We start from the raw sequence: 17,377 nt of genomic DNA, 5'->3' as shown, positions 1-17,377 counted from the left end.
AATTTTGTTGCTTTGTGACTTGAGGTTAGGCCCATGCTGTGTTATTTGCACATAGTTTTGGGTACTTTGTTGATATTAATTACCTGCTGTGACACACAGCACATGGCAGTTTCATTGTTGTACTGTAGCAATAGCAGGTTTTGTACACCTGAATTATAATCTTCCTGTGATAATATGCCTCTATTGAGCCAGCAACTTTTTTATTCCTTCTTTCTTTGCACATCAGCTTATCTCATCTGGGATGAGATGCCTGAGATACTACCTCAGTCTCTGCAATGCTTATTTCACAAATGTCATGCTTTGAGTGTAAGAGGGGCTTGAGGTATTCGACGCTGTACAACTGTTTAACTGAAGATCCTGCAAAGAGAGCTACACTTAGGAACTTTTTATCTTGAGCAAAAACCCTAGTAAATGATACAAGCAACTGGTCCCCGAAGAGCATGAGGAAGTTCTGTTTGAGGCAGGTAGGTGCTGAATAGCTTCAGCTGAGTAGGTGCTCAGACCCTGGCACAGAAAGCCTTAAACATTCACTCCCAAGCATTCCTGTCAAACCTCAAGTCTCTGAGAGTCTAATTATACAGTATAGTGTGCAATGTACATATATTTAATCTATATGTTGGTATCTCACTCTTTTCTCCCCCAAAGTCTTATGATTTGTAGTCTACATCCATTTTAGAATGAAGCTAATCTTAGGCTACACAGCTTTGTATATGACATCTTCAGAGGGTGAGAAAAATGAGCCAAAAAACTCTGAGTCATTAAGTCCACATTAACTACATGTTGTCACATTAACTATAGGGTATAGTACAAATCTTCTCTTCCTTTTTTCTCTTCCATTTCTTCCCCTATCCCCTCTGCAGACAGGGACTGGGCCCTTCACGGAAGGAGAGGGGACTGGCAGTGGCACACACTATACAACCCAACCCACTATACCCTTGGTGGTGGAGGAGTGTTTTTGGGACCACCCTATAACAAGGTGAAGGCTATTAAGCTCTATACCCACTGCAATAGTTACAGCAAGGCAGTGGCGTAGCTAATGAACATGTAGCCCGATGCAGAGCTCAAAATGATGCCCCAGAAGTGATATCACAACTGGAAGTGACGTCACACTAGGGCTTTTTTAAAAGTGCAAATTGGAGGGAAACCTGCCTCTTCCCCTGAGCAGTTCACCACACACTTGATCTGCCACCTCTCCCCAGCCAATGGCATAGCTAAAACATCTATATGCTACCTGGGATCAAAGAAGGTTTTGTAACCCCCCCTCCATGACAAAATCATATTTAATTAAGTAAATAAATAAAAAGTGTGCCCCTTATTGGTTAGAGACATTGTGCTGGGGTGAAGACGGATGGTTATTCTCCCCCTGCTAAATATAAGAGGAGCACCACTTGAAAAAGTGCCTCTTTACCAGTTAGCAGGAGTAGCTGTGTTATGATACATGGAAATGAGAGCTGACACATAGTAACTCCTTATTGGATCCATACTGTATCATAACAACATCTCATTGGCTCTCAGAACAATCAGTTTCATGGGTGAGTTTTGAGTTAAGAAAATCCACCTTTTGTTCCATAAGGCAGTTGCGTTTTTGTTTTCCGGTTAATTGGCCATAACTTTTGGCAGAATACAGATATTCCAGTGTGGTTTATTTTATTGCATTCTGCATACCTTTCCAATGATATATAACATGATGGTATTATTTGTACATACCAAATTTTTTCACAATTTTGGTCACTGGTGTCAAGCGCAGCTTGTTGCCCCCCTAAAGCATGTTGCCTGGTGCGACTGCTACCCCCTGCACCCCCTTAGCTATGCCACTGCAGCAAGGCTTACTGAGAATAGACAGCTCCTCTGTGGGCAGGGCTTGCCCCCATTATTGTGGAAACTTGCTGTGGCCTCTGGTGGTCACTGCAGTGAGATTGGAAGCCAGAAGAACAGCCTCCTGACCCACTCTGCCAAATCTCTGGCCAGCAAGATAGGATCTGGTGAGTCCTGTACTACTAGAGCAACTAAGCAGTCTCCCCTTCTCACCTTCTCCTTCAGGGCCAGGCAGGTTGTATAGAAAGGACTTCTGTGCTCTGAAGACATACCTGGCTTGGCAGGAAGACTCCTGGTACAGATACCTCTCCACTATTTTAGATCTCCCAGTATACTGGCTGGAACAGGGAGATTGCAGGTGAGGGAAGGGACCCTTGGAGAAGCAGCTTTTCCCAAAGACATTGTCCAGACTTGGGTTTAGAGCTGATGTCTCATCCCATCTCCAGAAAAACAGGAGGGTTTGAGCCTACCTGTGAACTCCCCTTCTCAGTGGTGCCATGGCAGGGTTAGTCTTATGAATGGGAAGCTCCTTCTCTCAGGCAGGCAGGTCAGTTGCACAGAGTGTTTCTGAGGGGGAGGGGCTCCCATGATTCCCCAGGCTGTGGAAAAGCCTTGAAAGGCTCCTCCCAACTGTAATGTGCAGTTCATAATGAGCAGTCCCCTAGAATGTCCACACTGGAACTGGAGACGTCGTCCAGCCACCTCAACACGCAGATATCGCCTGTTGGCACTGGAGAACTACTTAGGGCTACAGTGAGCAGGGCTTGCTGAGGTACGGACAGGGCCACTGAGAGATCTCCCTCACTCATAAGGATGACCGTATTGTCCTTTTCAAATTTATTTTTTTTTTGCAGTGACTTGGATGATTGTGGGTAGGCAGACTGACCCTGCCATGGCACCACTGAGAAAGGGAGTTCACAGGTCGGCTCAAACCCTTCCGTTCTCTAGTGGTGCCATGACAGGGTCAGTCTTATGAATGGGAAATACCCAAGCCGTACAGTCTCAAGGGTGGGAAGCATCTGAGTCACTAGCAATCACGCTCAGCAATACGTGCCTGGCAAAGACAGCGTCTCATACAGTGTCGGAATCGATTTTATGGTATTTAATGAAAGTGTGAGGCAAGCTTCAAGTGTCTGCCCTGCACACTGACTCTAAGGGAAGGCACGGAACACTGCATTCCCTCTAAGAGAGCGGGCAACAATCCTGGGGGGGGAGACACCTTGTGCCCAGTAAGCCTCAACAATGGCTGCACAGTTATGGAATCCAGTTAGATCTGGCAGAGAGCAAAACTTTGTGGCCCTGATTAGGAGATCAATAGGACACAAACAAGGCCTCAGTATGACAAAATGAGAAAGTGCGAGACAGGTAAAAGCTCCCTGCCCTGTGCACATCCAGGTTGTGCCACTCCCTCTCCCTGTGATGAGAGGGACTGGTACAAAGGACAGGAGAACCATTTAGAGGAGCCCTTCAACCCAATGGGCTAGCATCTGTGGTCAGGATTAATTGTTGCAGTCCTGAAGGCTCACTCCCTTGGACAGTTGCCTATTGTACCCCACTACTGCAAATCCTTCTTCAGGGATGGTGAAGAAGCAGAATGTGGTCTCTGTCGTCTTTAAGTGGTGCTGGAGGAACTCCTGAAGAGTTCTGGTGGGGATTGGGCCCCGCTGACCAGCTGGTGACCGGAAACCAACATTCCTAAGCAGGTGGACCAGTGTCATGATATCTGTACATTTGGCTCTGATAATGTGGAGTATCATGTCCATGATCCTCTGCCATCTCTCTGTTGACAGAAAAGCATCGAAAATTTGGGTACTGAAAGTACTCCCAGGTGTTCCAGTATCTGGATGGGAATCAGTGAACTGTTTTACTAGATTATCACAAAACCATATGGTGAGTGCTGAACTCTGCTTGCTCCCTGGATGACACTTTTTTTTTATAATGTCATCCAGGTAAGGGAAAAGAAACAGTCCCCTCTGCCTGACTCCACATCTTCACCATTCAACACAATGTGACCAACCTCCTTAGACTTGCTGGTCCTTTTCTGAGGAATGGGCAACTGAGGAATCAGATTGACCTGAACATTGTGAAGGAGAGCTGGAAGGGATAGGGTTCATCAGACGCATAAAGCGTCTGCTTTCCCTTTCCCAACCTTGGTCTTTACCAGTTGTTTAAGGAGATTATGCAGACCCTGTGAGGCTAGCTTGCTATCAGTCAAGCCCTTGAGCCACTGGAGAACGTAGCTCTCAGCTACAGTATCCAGGACAGGAGGATATGGGGATACAGCAGTACCAGTGCTTGGCCCCTTATGCTTACTAGCACCCCTAGGATCTTTAGAGGTACTTGGTCTGGCTAGGCTTGACTCTGAGCTGGCCTCAAAAAACATGTTGGTTTGTTTTTTTTATAAATATAGAATACCACACTGAACAGCCAAAGAATAATAATCTGACTGTCCACTGAACTGTTTATGAGGGGAAAACAGAGACCATGTGAAAAGAGTGGGGGAAAAAACACATCCCTACTGAGTTAGTCACTGCATGAGGAAAATGTTGCCTGCTGAGGTAAAAAATTGTGCCAACTGAGGGCCCAATCCTATCCAATTTTCCAGTGCCGGTGCAGTTGTGCCAATGGGACATGCACTGCATCCTGAGGTGGGGAGGCAATCACAAAGGCCTCCTCAACATTTGTTCCCATACAGTGGGGGCTGCATTGTGGTTGTACCAGTGCTGAAAATTTGGATAGGATTAGGCCCTGAAGTAAAAAAAAAAAAAAAACAGAGCGGATGCTTGTGAGTGTTGAAATGGTGCCCACTGCCAAGACCCTCTATCCTTCCATCTACAGAATCCTTAGGAAGGCTCTCAGAATCAGAAGGCATAACTGAGGAAGAACCTGAGACCGCCATAGGGTATCAACCAGGGGGAGCTAAAGTGTTGCATATCCTCCAGGGTTAGAATGTAGAACCTAGAAGCAGGCTCACGGACCTGTTTGTTCTTGGCTGGGTGCTCCCATTTCCTCTCAATGATGATCTCACTCACCCTCTTCTGGAGAAGATCCCTCACCCTTGTGGTCAGTCCACAGCCTCAGGCAGGCTCTGTGCCTGCGGGGTCTGGAAGAATGGTCGTCTCCACTCCAGACCTGGCCCCTTGCACCTGGTTCATTCTCAACATGAGCAATAGGAGCGGGGAAGGGGGCTGCAGGAGGGGTAGCAAGCTAAGCGGGTGCGGGCATGTTGAGAGTCCCGACTACCCTGGAGAGCACTGCAGCAGTCAGTCTCTCAATTTTGACCCCAATGTCATCCCAGTTGAGAGGGAGGATGGGCTCGGGGTAAGGACCAGAAGGGTCCCACTGCGCCCTGATGGGGTCCATCCCAGAACAAAAAAAAGAATATGGGTACTCACCAGTCGATGTCTTCACTGCCGGGGAAAGGAACCAAACCCATGTGGGACCGCAGGCACTAGCCAGATCCAGAGCCCACAGAGGGCCAGGATCATTAGACTAGGCTGCAGAGCTTCCAAAAGTCACCGCAGAACTGTTCCCTCTCATAACTGAAGACTCAGGGGAGGTAAGGAACAGCAGGCTCCCTGCAGACAGGACAGAACAGCAGCAAGCAAAGGGTCCAGACCCAGGATCCGGCTGTCACGGGTCCACAAGCAGGTCATAAAAACCCCAAAATGGTGGAGAAGTAAACCTGTGTGGGCCTGCAGACACTAGTCTGCTCCTGAGTACATGCTGGGGTAAGGGTGACAAGGCTAGGCTGCAATGCTGACAAGGGCTCCACAGGAACTACTCCCTATCTCCCAAAGCAATGTGGGGGGAAGTAGGGAGCAGTGGCCTCCCAGTGGGCACCTCAAACGTGGCCCTGACTGAGCCAGACACTTTGTACCTAAAGAGTCTGAAACAATGCAGGAAAAAAGAAAATCTCTTTGGGAGGCTAGGCTTTTTAAAATAATAATGCATATTATACATTATATAACTAGGAAGAGTATTGGACAAGTCCTAAAACAAGAAGGCCCTATAATGCAGAACTAACTGCATTCTATAATTTCCTATTCTATCTAGTTAAGGGCAGGCACTTGACCGGTTAGAAGAAATAGACCAAAGAAAAAAAGTTTGAAAGATAATTGTGTTTTATTTTCTAAGCATTTACCTGTGAATATAACAAATGGATAATTGAATGACTTGATATATAGCGACTTCTTTACAAAAATGTTTCCCCCTAACTTTTGGACAGTAATATATAAATATTTACAATGGAAAAATAGGCAAGGAAAGAGAAATAAGTAGTTTTCATTATCCAAATTAATTTCTAATACAATAGATTTGAACACAAAATACTTCATTCACATCTATTCAATATTTACAAGTTTTATTATTTGAGAGCACTGAAGGTTTAACTGTACTTTTATGGTATTTGTTACGTATCACTCCTGTATGTCTCTAATATTTGTTTCTGTACAGCAGTTTTAATTTTTTTCTGGAAAAATAAATCATTGTTTTGAAAATATTGAAAACATGAATGCATGTAATTTTAAGTGACACCACACTGTCAAGTACATCACAACACTGAAGAAAAAAACAGGTACATATTTTCTTGACCAGATCATAATCTGGTGGCTTTTAAACAAAAGTGAATCCCGAAACTTAAATGAAAACTATGTCCCTGCTTAGTGTTAGATAGAAAGAGTACTTTCTGCAAGGTGATAGCATGTCTTGGAGAGAATTATAAATGTGGAATGTGTTTTAAAAGACCCAAAACAGAGATTTGTTAATGAATTAAAACAAAACCATTATAATTTAATAAACCCATTTAGTAATATCAAACAGCACACACAGAAAATAAGCCTTGTTGCTTTCTGCACTAGTGTTGCACAATCACATGACTGAAAACACGTTGCCTGCAATAATGACAAACACCTATTGCATGCCATTTGGTTTGAGTATGCTGACCTTGACTGCCACATCCCTCAGCGTTACACTTCAGTGATCATTCTGGGTACTTTCAGTGCAGAAAGGTTTATATGCGTGAACTCCGGCGCCCTCTAGTGCCTAACGACACCCTAAGCCTGGGTTCCCTGGCCTTGTAATGTTCATTGAAATCTAGTCTGAAACTAAGAAACTGAAGGCTTTCATCAGAGCTGGTGGTCAGTAACACCAAGAATTGCTGCACAATGCCCTGAAAGAAAAGAAGTGAGAAATTTATAAGAATAGGTACATAATAATAGTTGACCACAATTTCAGCGTATGTATGAATTGCATCATCGAACGTTCCATAGCAACCTTTGAACACCCCACTGCAAATAAAGTGGGTATTAGTCACTGTAAGGGAAGGCCTGCTCCTATAACATCCTCTCCAACGAAGAGTAACTCAAAAGGAGCTCAGTTCCCAGTCTTTGCATGGTAGCCAGATTTCCATAAAGTGAGAGTAGTTAACTCAGTGAAACCTGTGGCCCCAATATTTGTTCCAGAGAAAATGTCTCATATAGTCAGTCAATATTTTATATTGGTAGTGGTCAGGCAGGATCCTAATAACTCTGGAGTACAATATTTTCTACAGGTCTTTCTATGCTTGGGCAACTTCTATAACTTGTGCTTGATTACTCCTCTATTAAGGACAAGCATTTTAAATTCCACAACCTTCAACCCATTTAAAGGGCCATCAAGGCAGCTAATAAGCACAAAGCAAAAAAAAAAAATCACACAAGTTTCAAAACATAGTTAATAATTACAAAATAAAAACAGGGAAAAGTCAAATTGAAAAATTCAGAGAGTCAAGAATAAACAGACTGAAACGGTGCAGCACATGCATGGTAATTCACAAGTAAGTGAATGTGCCTCAGTCCACTTTGAAAGACAGGCCAAGGGAACGCAACGCAACCAGAATGCTCCTAATCTGATGAATGCAGGCCCCAACAGACAATCAAGAAGCAAGTCCCATCCCCCATCAAGCTAACAAGAAAAATGTACTATGGAAAGCAAACAGAACCACATGACCATGTTTGCTTGTGAGTAGGTAAACATGCCTCTGCTCTTATTGAAGGGAGGCCACCAGAATGGACCCGATCCAAATAATGTGATTGACAAATGCAGAAGAAGTCCCCCCCCCATAGTGAAAAGGATAAAAAACAGAGGCTTGAGAAAATAAAAAAATGAAACTTTTTAAAAGTCTCATAGAGCTAGGTGGTCTCAGTAGAGCACTGGTTCTCAAACTGCAGTGTCACAACACCCCAGTCTGAGGACCACAGCCTTTACCCCCTTAAGGTGCAGGGGAATAGGGAAGACAGCGATGTGATCTCCACGATCGTGCCGCTGTGGGAGCAAGGGGGCTTTTAAAAAACATAACTTACCTGCTGCCTGCGTCCAGGAGGGGTACAGAGAGCCCAGTGGAGCTCTCTTCAGGACTCCCTGCAACTTATAGAAAGTGAAAATAGCAATTGCGACCCACTTCCGGGTTGCTACTGTGAAACCAGAAGTGGACCATGATCAGTATTTTCACTTTCTACAAGCTGTGGGGAGCCCTGCAGAGTGCTTCATAGGGCTCCTCAAACCCCAGTAACAGGTAAGTTATGCTTTTAAAAAGCCCCCCTGCCCCCGCATCGGTGCAATCCTGGTGATTGCATCACTGTCTTTTTCCCCAGCCCCACACAAATTTACCTTGGGAGTTTTATTCCTGTGAAGTTTGAGAACCCCTGTAATAGAATGTTATTTTAAGAAGTGGGCCCTGGTGCTAAAAAGTTTGGGAATCCATGTTCTAGTTATTCACTCCCCTCACCAGCTGCCTTAAGCCATTTCTGTCCAACGCTGCATACACAAAACAGGGATCAAATATGTACACCTATGGGCTGGGCAGAAATGGGTTAAGCAGCCAAAACGGACAAGGGTCCAACTGAGCACAGAGTCAGGCTCAAACTTTCAAGCAACCTGTTCACATCCTCAGGTTGAATACACAGATATGACTCCATCAAAATAGGGTCAGCAGATGCTTCATGGACATCAGTCCATAAGGTACAATAAGTTACTCTGTACTTTCATTATTTTCATCCAAATCCTGAATTTGTCTGCTACATTAAAACAGTGTTTGCTTTAAACAGAAGAATGGCAAAACTATCTGCTACTGCTCCATTACTTTTAATCTTTTAAAAAAATACCTGATAGAAATGGGTAAGTAGTCGCAGTTGTGAACACATTTTTGGTATTGAGTCTTGAAATTCTTTAATCCTTTTAGTTTCATCTTCCTCTTCTGAAGCCATTACTCCCCATTCACCCTTAAGCATACAAGTAAAAAGAAGACACGGCATGAGCAATCAACAGGCACACAACATTACATAAAATATTGTTAATGAAACCATACATTGACCATACAGTAAGAATATTACTCCTTACGAGTTAAGTGAAGTTTGGCTGATGTTCTCTCAGCTGATGTTTCTGGAGCATTCTCAAGAGCAGTCCCAAAAGCATGTTGCAGCAATCTAAGTGACATATGACTAAGGCAGGGGTTCCCAAATTGAGGCATCACAATGCCCCAACCAGCAAACCTTTGTCAATGGTAAGTTTAAAAAGACCCCTTTCCTCCCCTGTAGTGGCGTGATCATGGTGATTGTGTCTCCACCCCTCCCCACAAACACTTATCTGTTCCCAAATGCTCTCTGAGAGTTTGGGAACCTCTGGACTAAGGTTTGGCTTATCATAGTCAGGTCTCACTGGGGTAAAAACAAATTCAGTTAGACACAATTCATAGTTTGGCAAAAGCACCCTGGGTCACAAGGAAATCACAACCCCACACAGAACAGGTGAGCATACTGACACCAACTCAGTAGTTCTGCTGATTATGACCTCTGTCTTTTCCAGATTAATCTCAACCTGTTTGCCCACATCAACTCCTTAAATGCTTTTCAGGTGTCAGTGCCTACTCTGCACAACTACTATTTATTTAGCAGTTTGAAGAAAAGAGAAATTTGGTGGGATTTTTTTTAAATTTACTAAATTGGAAACACATGCATTTAGTTCTATGCAAATAGTTGTCCATCAAAATACCAGTGAAGATTTCCAGTACCTCAAGTTCTCGCTCTTTTTTTCTTTCTTCAAACTGCAATCTTAGCTGTAGCTCCTCCAAGGCAGCTCTGTACATGGTATCCTGGGTATTTTGAAACTCAAGGATCTGGTCAAACACAGCTCGAAGTTGGTTGAGAAGCATCTATAAAAGTTGAAAGATGAAAAAAAATGGTAAAAAATGAAATTTAAGAGGGAACTAAAGGATTGCCAACCTCTAAGGAATTGCTGAAATATTGCAATGTATTATCTCTTCTCTGAGAGCAAAGACATATATGGAAAAGTTGATTTAATCGCTGAACATCACTCAGGGCCCAATCCCATCCAACTTTCCAGCACTGATGCAGCTGCAATGCAGTTCCAAGGTAAGGGAACAAATATGCCTTCCCCCTGAGGAGACCACTGTGATTGCTCCCCCCCTCCCACTGTAGGATTCAATGTGCACCCCACTGGCCCACCCAGATGCATCAGTGCTGGAAAGCTGGATAGGATTGGACATCCAAGAATAAAGTGCCATCAAGAGGCAAAAACTAAGGCCGGAAGTTAACAAGGTAAGGAAACCATGAAAGAAACCACATTCACAATAAGAGAAAAAAAATGCTTACCCTTGAGTCAGTGTCAAGCAAACAGCGAGATATAATTGTGTCTAAGAAAACTTCATGAGCAGCAATAATGTGATCCAAGTCCTGAGCCTGTTGAACCTTATTCCAAAGCTCATCCCATGAACACTCCAGTACCTATGGAACATTAAGATACTTCGTGTTTAGACATTTAAAATGATTTCTCTGCTCTACTGTTCTGTGAGAATTTATCTAAAGGTACAAATAAAAACATTCTTCCTACTTAAAAAACAAAACTAACAAAATGGATGGTTAAAGGGTACCTCAAATGTAATGTAATACTGCATTTGATGAATGAAATGGACCATTTCTGATGCCAGAACGTGACACTGATGCAGCACCCCAGAAAGTTCTGTAAAAAATTCAAAGAATTGGTATATTAAAAATTAGAATGGAAATGTTCACCTGGTCAGAGTTCAAAGAAGTTTAATTTAACGTAACAACTTGAAGTAAAACAGTCAGCCTATCCCTTTCTTTGAAAAGAATAGCACAAAACAGGGGTTATCATAAAGAAAAAGAAACACCAAATCTATGGCCCACTTCAGTTGCAGTAGGAAACCATAGTTTCCATTGAAAGAGTCTCAGAGCACTTGAAAATCGCCCTCCACATGTGACAAAATAACTATAGTAAAACTAACATTTAAAAAATTGAAGGCTTTACATAATGTGTTCAAATTAGACAGTTTTACTCAATAGGTGAATCTGTACTCTAAAAACACGAATTCTATTTTAGCAGTTCTAGTTTAAAGATAGCAGCACACTCCTGTGTTGTGAATTCAGAATGTAATCCCACTGTATTCAGTGGGACTGTCCCAGGTAAGTGTGTGTAAGACTGTTGCCTAATGATGCACAGGGCTGTAACTTGAATGGAAAAGGACCAGCTTTGCATGCAGATGATCCCATGTTCAGTCCTTGATATCTCTAAATAGGCCTTGGAAATATCTCTCTCTGAAACTCTGGAGAACCCTTGTCAACATAGGCAATAATTGAGCTAGGTAGATCAATGGACTGATTCAGCAATAAGGTGGTCTTCTAAGTCCTGTGTTACCATAGCCTCCAGTCTCATTAACAGCCAGTCCACAATATTACAAAGACCTAGTATAGGCCATGGATTGCCACAGAAATCGTAGAAAAGATGCCACAAAGATCTCGCAGTCCTGGTCTGAAGGTCAATTTTAATTATTCTGGTTCATCCTTCCTATGCTTCAGCCTATGGTTTAATTTTACCTGTATTTTAAAAGGTGCTGAGGAACTGGAACTATCTACCTAAGTGACCTTTAGAAATAATTATTTGAAAACCATGCTTTGGAGATACAGGGTCCAGATTGCACAAACGGATCCAAGAAATACTACTGACTGGAACATTCTGGTGCACAAAGAATGGGCCTCTGGGATAGCCTTTTGTTCTAAAACAGCCTATACCTCCCAGGATAGCACCAACAACATTTTATGTGCTAGAGATATTGTGCTTAGGATAACTACACTACAGCAGTCCTTATCTATGCTGCTCCTTTACATAACCCAGTACAGTAGTTCAATCTTGGCCTGTTGTGTCATTAAAAAAGGGCTCCATCTGAATTGAAAGCAGTTTTTCTCCTTTCAATGAAAGATATTCTATGTCCTCTGCCACCCCATCTTGTATTAACAGAGATATGCGACTTTCATGTTGGTTGTTCTTCCTAATGGTTTCAAATGGCTATTTATAGTCACCACTGGAAGACAGTTTTGTCGTTCCAGTGCATGACCCTCTCAGATTGCAACACTCTTTGGGGACAGCTGCACTAAAAAGCTTAGGCCAAACTTTGTGGGAAAAAGAGATAAGGCATTGCCAGTCAAGGGTACCCAAGTGTAGGAACAAGCTTCCAAGAGGCGGTAAGGCCATGCCAAAGCTTCCCTACTTGCACAGCACGCTAAAGCTCACCAGTCTGCCACAGCCTACCTGTGAATGAGAAAGGCCAAAAAATCATGTACCATATTTGATGTTTCTTTATTCTTGGATTAACCTATATAACATTTGCAATGCTGAGTTGAAACAGTGAATCACAAAACTCAGCATAAAGGAATAGTATGTAACATATAATGCACAGAAAAAGCATATGATAGGAACAGCCAGCCAGTAACAGAACTGAGGAGAACTTTAGTACCCTGCTAACTGGACAAATTAGAAACAACTTCTAAACTAGTGACCTCTGATATTCAGCAGCAGGTGGACAACTGTCCTTCATCCTAACATGGCACCTTTTCCAGTGGCCTATTTTTGTGGGATTCTTTGATTGTGAAAGGAATCTGTTCCCATTGGGGACAGGGAAGCATTCATTTAGCTGTGTAAACTGCATTCTGAATGACTTTTTGTTGAAAACTGTGAAAAGTTTTGTTGAAAAGAAGGGCAGCCCAATCCTATGCCGGGGCAGCAACGGTGGCTGCATGCTGCCCTGGCAATAGCTGTCATGAAAGTGCACTTTGCTGACAGCTGGGAGCACACTGCGCCAGCGGAGAAATCACTGCCTGTTGGCACTGGGCCTCCATACTGGCAGGACATAGAAGACAAGCGCCTGGTAGTAAGTATCCCTGCTGAGCAATGGGGAGACTTCTCAGGGTGGGGGGAAGGGGGCAGAACTGGGCAGAAGATGGGGTGGATCAAGCCCAAGAGGGGGCAGGGATGGAGGCAGAGGCTGCCACCAAATCCTATTCCCTCTCCAGAAACGTGGAGACTGCAAGGGTCTCCTCGGTTCTGCACCAACTAAAGGGCTTGGGTAGATCCGAGAAGACCCATCAGGGCTGCCAAGGCTCTACATAGGGTAACAATGTTCTCTTACCCTGAGGAGACTGCCAGCAGCTTCCCTGGCCCCACAGGATACAGCGACAGCAATTTCAGTGCTGCTGAAACCATGGAGAAGCATAGGATTGGGCCCTAAATATTCTTAACAATGGAATAGCATGTGACAAATACAGTTGTCACTCCTTACCAGTGAGCCTAGCATTTACGGATTTCAGAATCTACAAATGCCAAGCCCAAAACTAGAGGTCCTCAGGGGACTTCCCAGATGTAATTAGAAGTGCCTTCTGGTCACATCCAGAAGGCACTTCTGGTTTACGCCAGAGACTTCTTCCTACATGGCCTCCCTGTGCCTCAGAACACCTTTTGAATTCCACCAGAACATCCTTCTAGCCATGCCCAGAAGGTCCCCTGAGGTTCAACCATGGATTTAATTATCCATGGAATTTGGTATCCATGGGAGTCCTAGGATAGATCCTCCATGGATACCGAGGCCCACAGCAAAACACAGAAACAGTAAAACACAGAAATCCGTAGATCAAAAACATCTAGTAACAGAACTAAGTAGACAATTTGAGACTGCTGAGCTCTTATACACATTCCTATTCTCTGGTGAAGTTTTATGAACTTATAATGACAAAAGTTCAAAAGAGTGTGTAAAAAAAAAAATGAACTTCAAAGCCACAAGTGAAAAAATAGAGAGATGAGTTGTTCATGCAGCCAGAAGTCATTGAAGAGAAAAATTTCATACTACAGGTAGCAATTTTACCTTCCGATACCATAGAACTTATGAAATTTTGGTGGATAATTATAAATTAGAACCCAGGAAGTTATCCATCCTTTTCACACTATATCATCCACTTCTATTATGTTCTTAATAGGATTCAGCTTTCTCTATCGAACACATAAAGCCTTCAAAAACTGAAGGAAGTTGCAAATATTATGAGATGCTCTAGAAACCTCTTGGCTCTAGGACTGGGGGGTGGGGGGACAGTGGGGAAAACACAAAATTACAGTAGCAAAATTTCCACCCCGGTTTATCTTGGCTTGTCCCAATTGAGTCAAATATCAGCTTGAATTCCAATTTAGAATGCTGCAAAAGAATTCCAAGTGCTGAGGCGTCCAAAGATGTCCTCTGATCTAGCCTGATTTTTTTGTGCTTTTTTGTGAAAATTTTGTGATTTCCATCCGTTTCCTGGACATATATGGATGAATGAATGTGTGTCTCTTGAGTCTCTTTTCCAATAAAGACAAATGCTGGAAGAGTGGCAACCAGTGTAAACTTATGGAAAAGGGGGGAGAGAAACTGAAGCAAGGATAATGTAATGGAACAGAAAATTTCTCACTGACTTCTGTGCAGTCTCCATGGCTCGGGGGGGGGGGGGTAGGATCCCTGTGTAACACCTGTGTTACAACAGTCATGTTTTGGGGACCACAGGGCACTCATGTTTGAGGTGTGTCCCACATTTTCAGTTCTCTTCATCTGAAAATATCTCAGTTGCTTTTAGATTCAATCACAGCTCCTTAGAGGCGTGAAGGGAGCTAGTGGAGAGGCACAGAGGAGAGGCATAGAGGGAGCTCTAACCATAAGCTTTTGTGAGGAGAGCATTTCTTGGCCGCTCATAACTTTGAAGAGGGTTTGGGTCCCTTAACATCAGTCCCTGTGTGTGACTGGGGGCCTGTTTGGGCTCAGGCTAGAACTCCAATTCTCCCATGTCCAAGGAGCTTCTTCTCTTTTGTGAGCTGCCTGGGAGCTGCACTTGTTCTTTTCAAGATCTGTACTGTGCTAAAAAGGAACTCAAGGAGCTGTGGTCTGAGAATAAAGGCCTGTGCAATTATCTCTTGAGGGCCTTGCCCTTACCTGGCATATTCTTTAGAAGCTTGGCATTGCACATGTGCCCTTTCCATATGTCTGTGAGTATATATTCCATTCGTTTTGCCCTCCATAGAAAGTTGAACACTCTCAGGTAATGGCTCATGCACTCCCTTGTAAACACCTGTAAAAAAATCAACAGACAAACTTGAAATATGATCTTTACTTCCTTGAGTACTGCAGCTTACGTTGCTTTAAGCAATGAAACAGTTATTTCCAGGACGATTGGTCCAGTTCATCCAATTATTCTAACCAACAAACCCTCTGAATTGAGAGATTTCCAGTACAATACATCCTTTTGCCCTCCCTGCTCCTCTCTTCTGCAGCCCCTTTTGACATTCCCTTATACCAGCTCTCAGCTTCCATCACCTGCTACTGATGGTGAGTTCTCAGCTGGCTGTGTTGTGGAGGCAAATGGCAATGACATCAGATGTCTCCACAGAGACTTGGGCAGTGATAGCTCATCTTGCACCATGGGGAGACATGGCATGTCACAAAGACCAGGAGAACACCTGCCTAAAATCACTCTGTGAGAGTCACTAAAGTTATCCTGAAGACAAGTATCCTCTGTCAAAAACTCAAACTGCTGGGTCACGGTAGCTCACCCTGCTTAGTGTACAACACAGATTTAAATGCTACTGTTCATATGTGTGTGTTGTAGCTTTTTAATTTAACTTGTGCATGTGTTAATTAATACTATATTACATATAACAATCTGTTATTGTGAGAAGCCCTTTGACCACACTTCTCTTCTATACTGAACAGTATTATTTTTAAAATGAACATATAAAATGGTTAATACATTACAGAGATGAAATATTTAAAAAATTGGTTACACAGCTCTGCAACTACTTCCAATTTACTGGGAAGGATATAGAACATAAAAAATAGATGAATGAATTAGCAAACGGAGATATTATCTGCCTTTCACTAAACTATACATAGCAATACCTTGCTGGTCAAACTCTCACTTTTGACACCTTGTTCAGAAAGCACTGCTATTCTTTATATACAGTAAAAGCATTTTGAACAATTGTGCTGCTGCTATTTTCTCATCTGTTTTAATGAATACTGCATATCAGATTTTATTTAAAGGCGTACAAATAGGTTCCCCTAAAATACATTTTACAGTTCTTGCAAATTATCCCAAATTAGTTGCTACAGTTTCAGAATAATGGATGAAAATGAAAATCCATTTATTAAGTACTTTCTAAAATCACCGACAGAACAAATGAATTATTTATTTCAAATAATGAAAGTCTTAAAATGTAGCATTTTAACCCTCATTAATAATTTAGGGAAATTGAGATTTTGGCTGTACTCTCAATACAATGGGTACATCCAAGACACCAAGCAGTCTCTTTAATCGTGCACTTCTAAAAGTACAAAGGCTATTTTAATAACAAGGTATTTAGTGAACCAATGGGGGCAGGGGGGAAAAAACTGACAAACTGAAATATATATCCTTACCGTTGCAATTGGGCCATCAACGTGATAGTCTAAGCTGAAAACATCCCAACCAGTATCACCAGGAGACACCTATAAAAATTGTCACTACATTTAACAAAATTTTAACATTTTTTACTTACAGCCCAATCTTAACCGGGCTGCCAGAACCGCAATACAGTGGCACCAAAACATGTTTCCTAAACACATGCCTTATGACACATTTGTGACAGCGTGTGTGCCCATCCCATTGGCAGGAGCCAGTTTAGGCATGAGCTGCTTGTCATTTATCAAAAAGAAATAATCATCCTGTAGATCAGGGGTCTCTAAACTTTTTGGCCAGAGGACTGGGTCAAATACCTGGCACGGTGTTGAGGGCCGGGGAAAAAATTTAAATATAAAATTTATATAAATAAATTAGAGATAGAACTTAGATGAGTGAATAAATGAATGAATGGGCTCGTTCATTCAACGTCTCTGGACCTTAGAACACCCTCCAGACACAACCAGAGTATAGTTCCTGTCACGTTCGGCCAAGTGGGCCAGAGGCTTTCAGGGGATAAGAGGCTGGCTGGGGGCTGGATAGAGGCTTGCTACAGGTCGCATCTGGCCCCTGGGCTGGGGTTTGGAGGCCCCTGCTGCAGATGATTAGAATTATTCTGGATGCTGTTTACCATTACTTTAACTTAATCCATGACAAGTGGGAGCAAGTCCCATCCTTTACTAGACACAGATGAGTATGAGTGATGCATGTCTTTTGTAAGCCACTTTCTGCCTTCACAGAGAACATGGGATTGAGACTTT

The 17,377-nt window shown here is 43.0% G+C and overlaps 1 protein-coding gene across 1 annotated transcript in view; it reads right to left on the bottom strand.

Annotated features, from left to right (window-relative positions):
* Window positions 1-5,943: 5,943 nt before the first annotated feature.
* TUBGCP3 (tubulin gamma complex component 3) overlaps window positions 5,944-17,377 on the bottom strand; it is a 52,226-nt gene continuing 40,792 nt past the window's right edge. Inside the window, exons 16-22 of the mRNA XM_066619816.1 lie at window positions 16,598-16,666; window positions 15,116-15,251; window positions 10,742-10,830; window positions 10,464-10,595; window positions 9,863-10,003; window positions 8,958-9,074; window positions 5,944-6,985 (exon numbers count right to left, since the gene is read on the bottom strand). Of these exons, the coding sequence (XP_066475913.1) occupies window positions 6,827-6,985; window positions 8,958-9,074; window positions 9,863-10,003; window positions 10,464-10,595; window positions 10,742-10,830; window positions 15,116-15,251; window positions 16,598-16,666 (843 nt within the window). The 3' untranslated portion in view covers window positions 5,944-6,826. The remainder of the gene's footprint in view (window positions 6,986-8,957; window positions 9,075-9,862; window positions 10,004-10,463; window positions 10,596-10,741; window positions 10,831-15,115; window positions 15,252-16,597; window positions 16,667-17,377) is intronic.

The sequence above is a fragment of the Tiliqua scincoides genome, chromosome 3, assembly GCF_035046505.1.
Source record: "Tiliqua scincoides isolate rTilSci1 chromosome 3, rTilSci1.hap2, whole genome shotgun sequence".
Classification (NCBI taxonomy): Eukaryota; Metazoa; Chordata; class Lepidosauria; order Squamata; family Scincidae; genus Tiliqua; species Tiliqua scincoides.
Note: the sequence above shows the minus strand (reverse complement) of the source record. Positions and strands in the feature narration are given on the sequence as shown.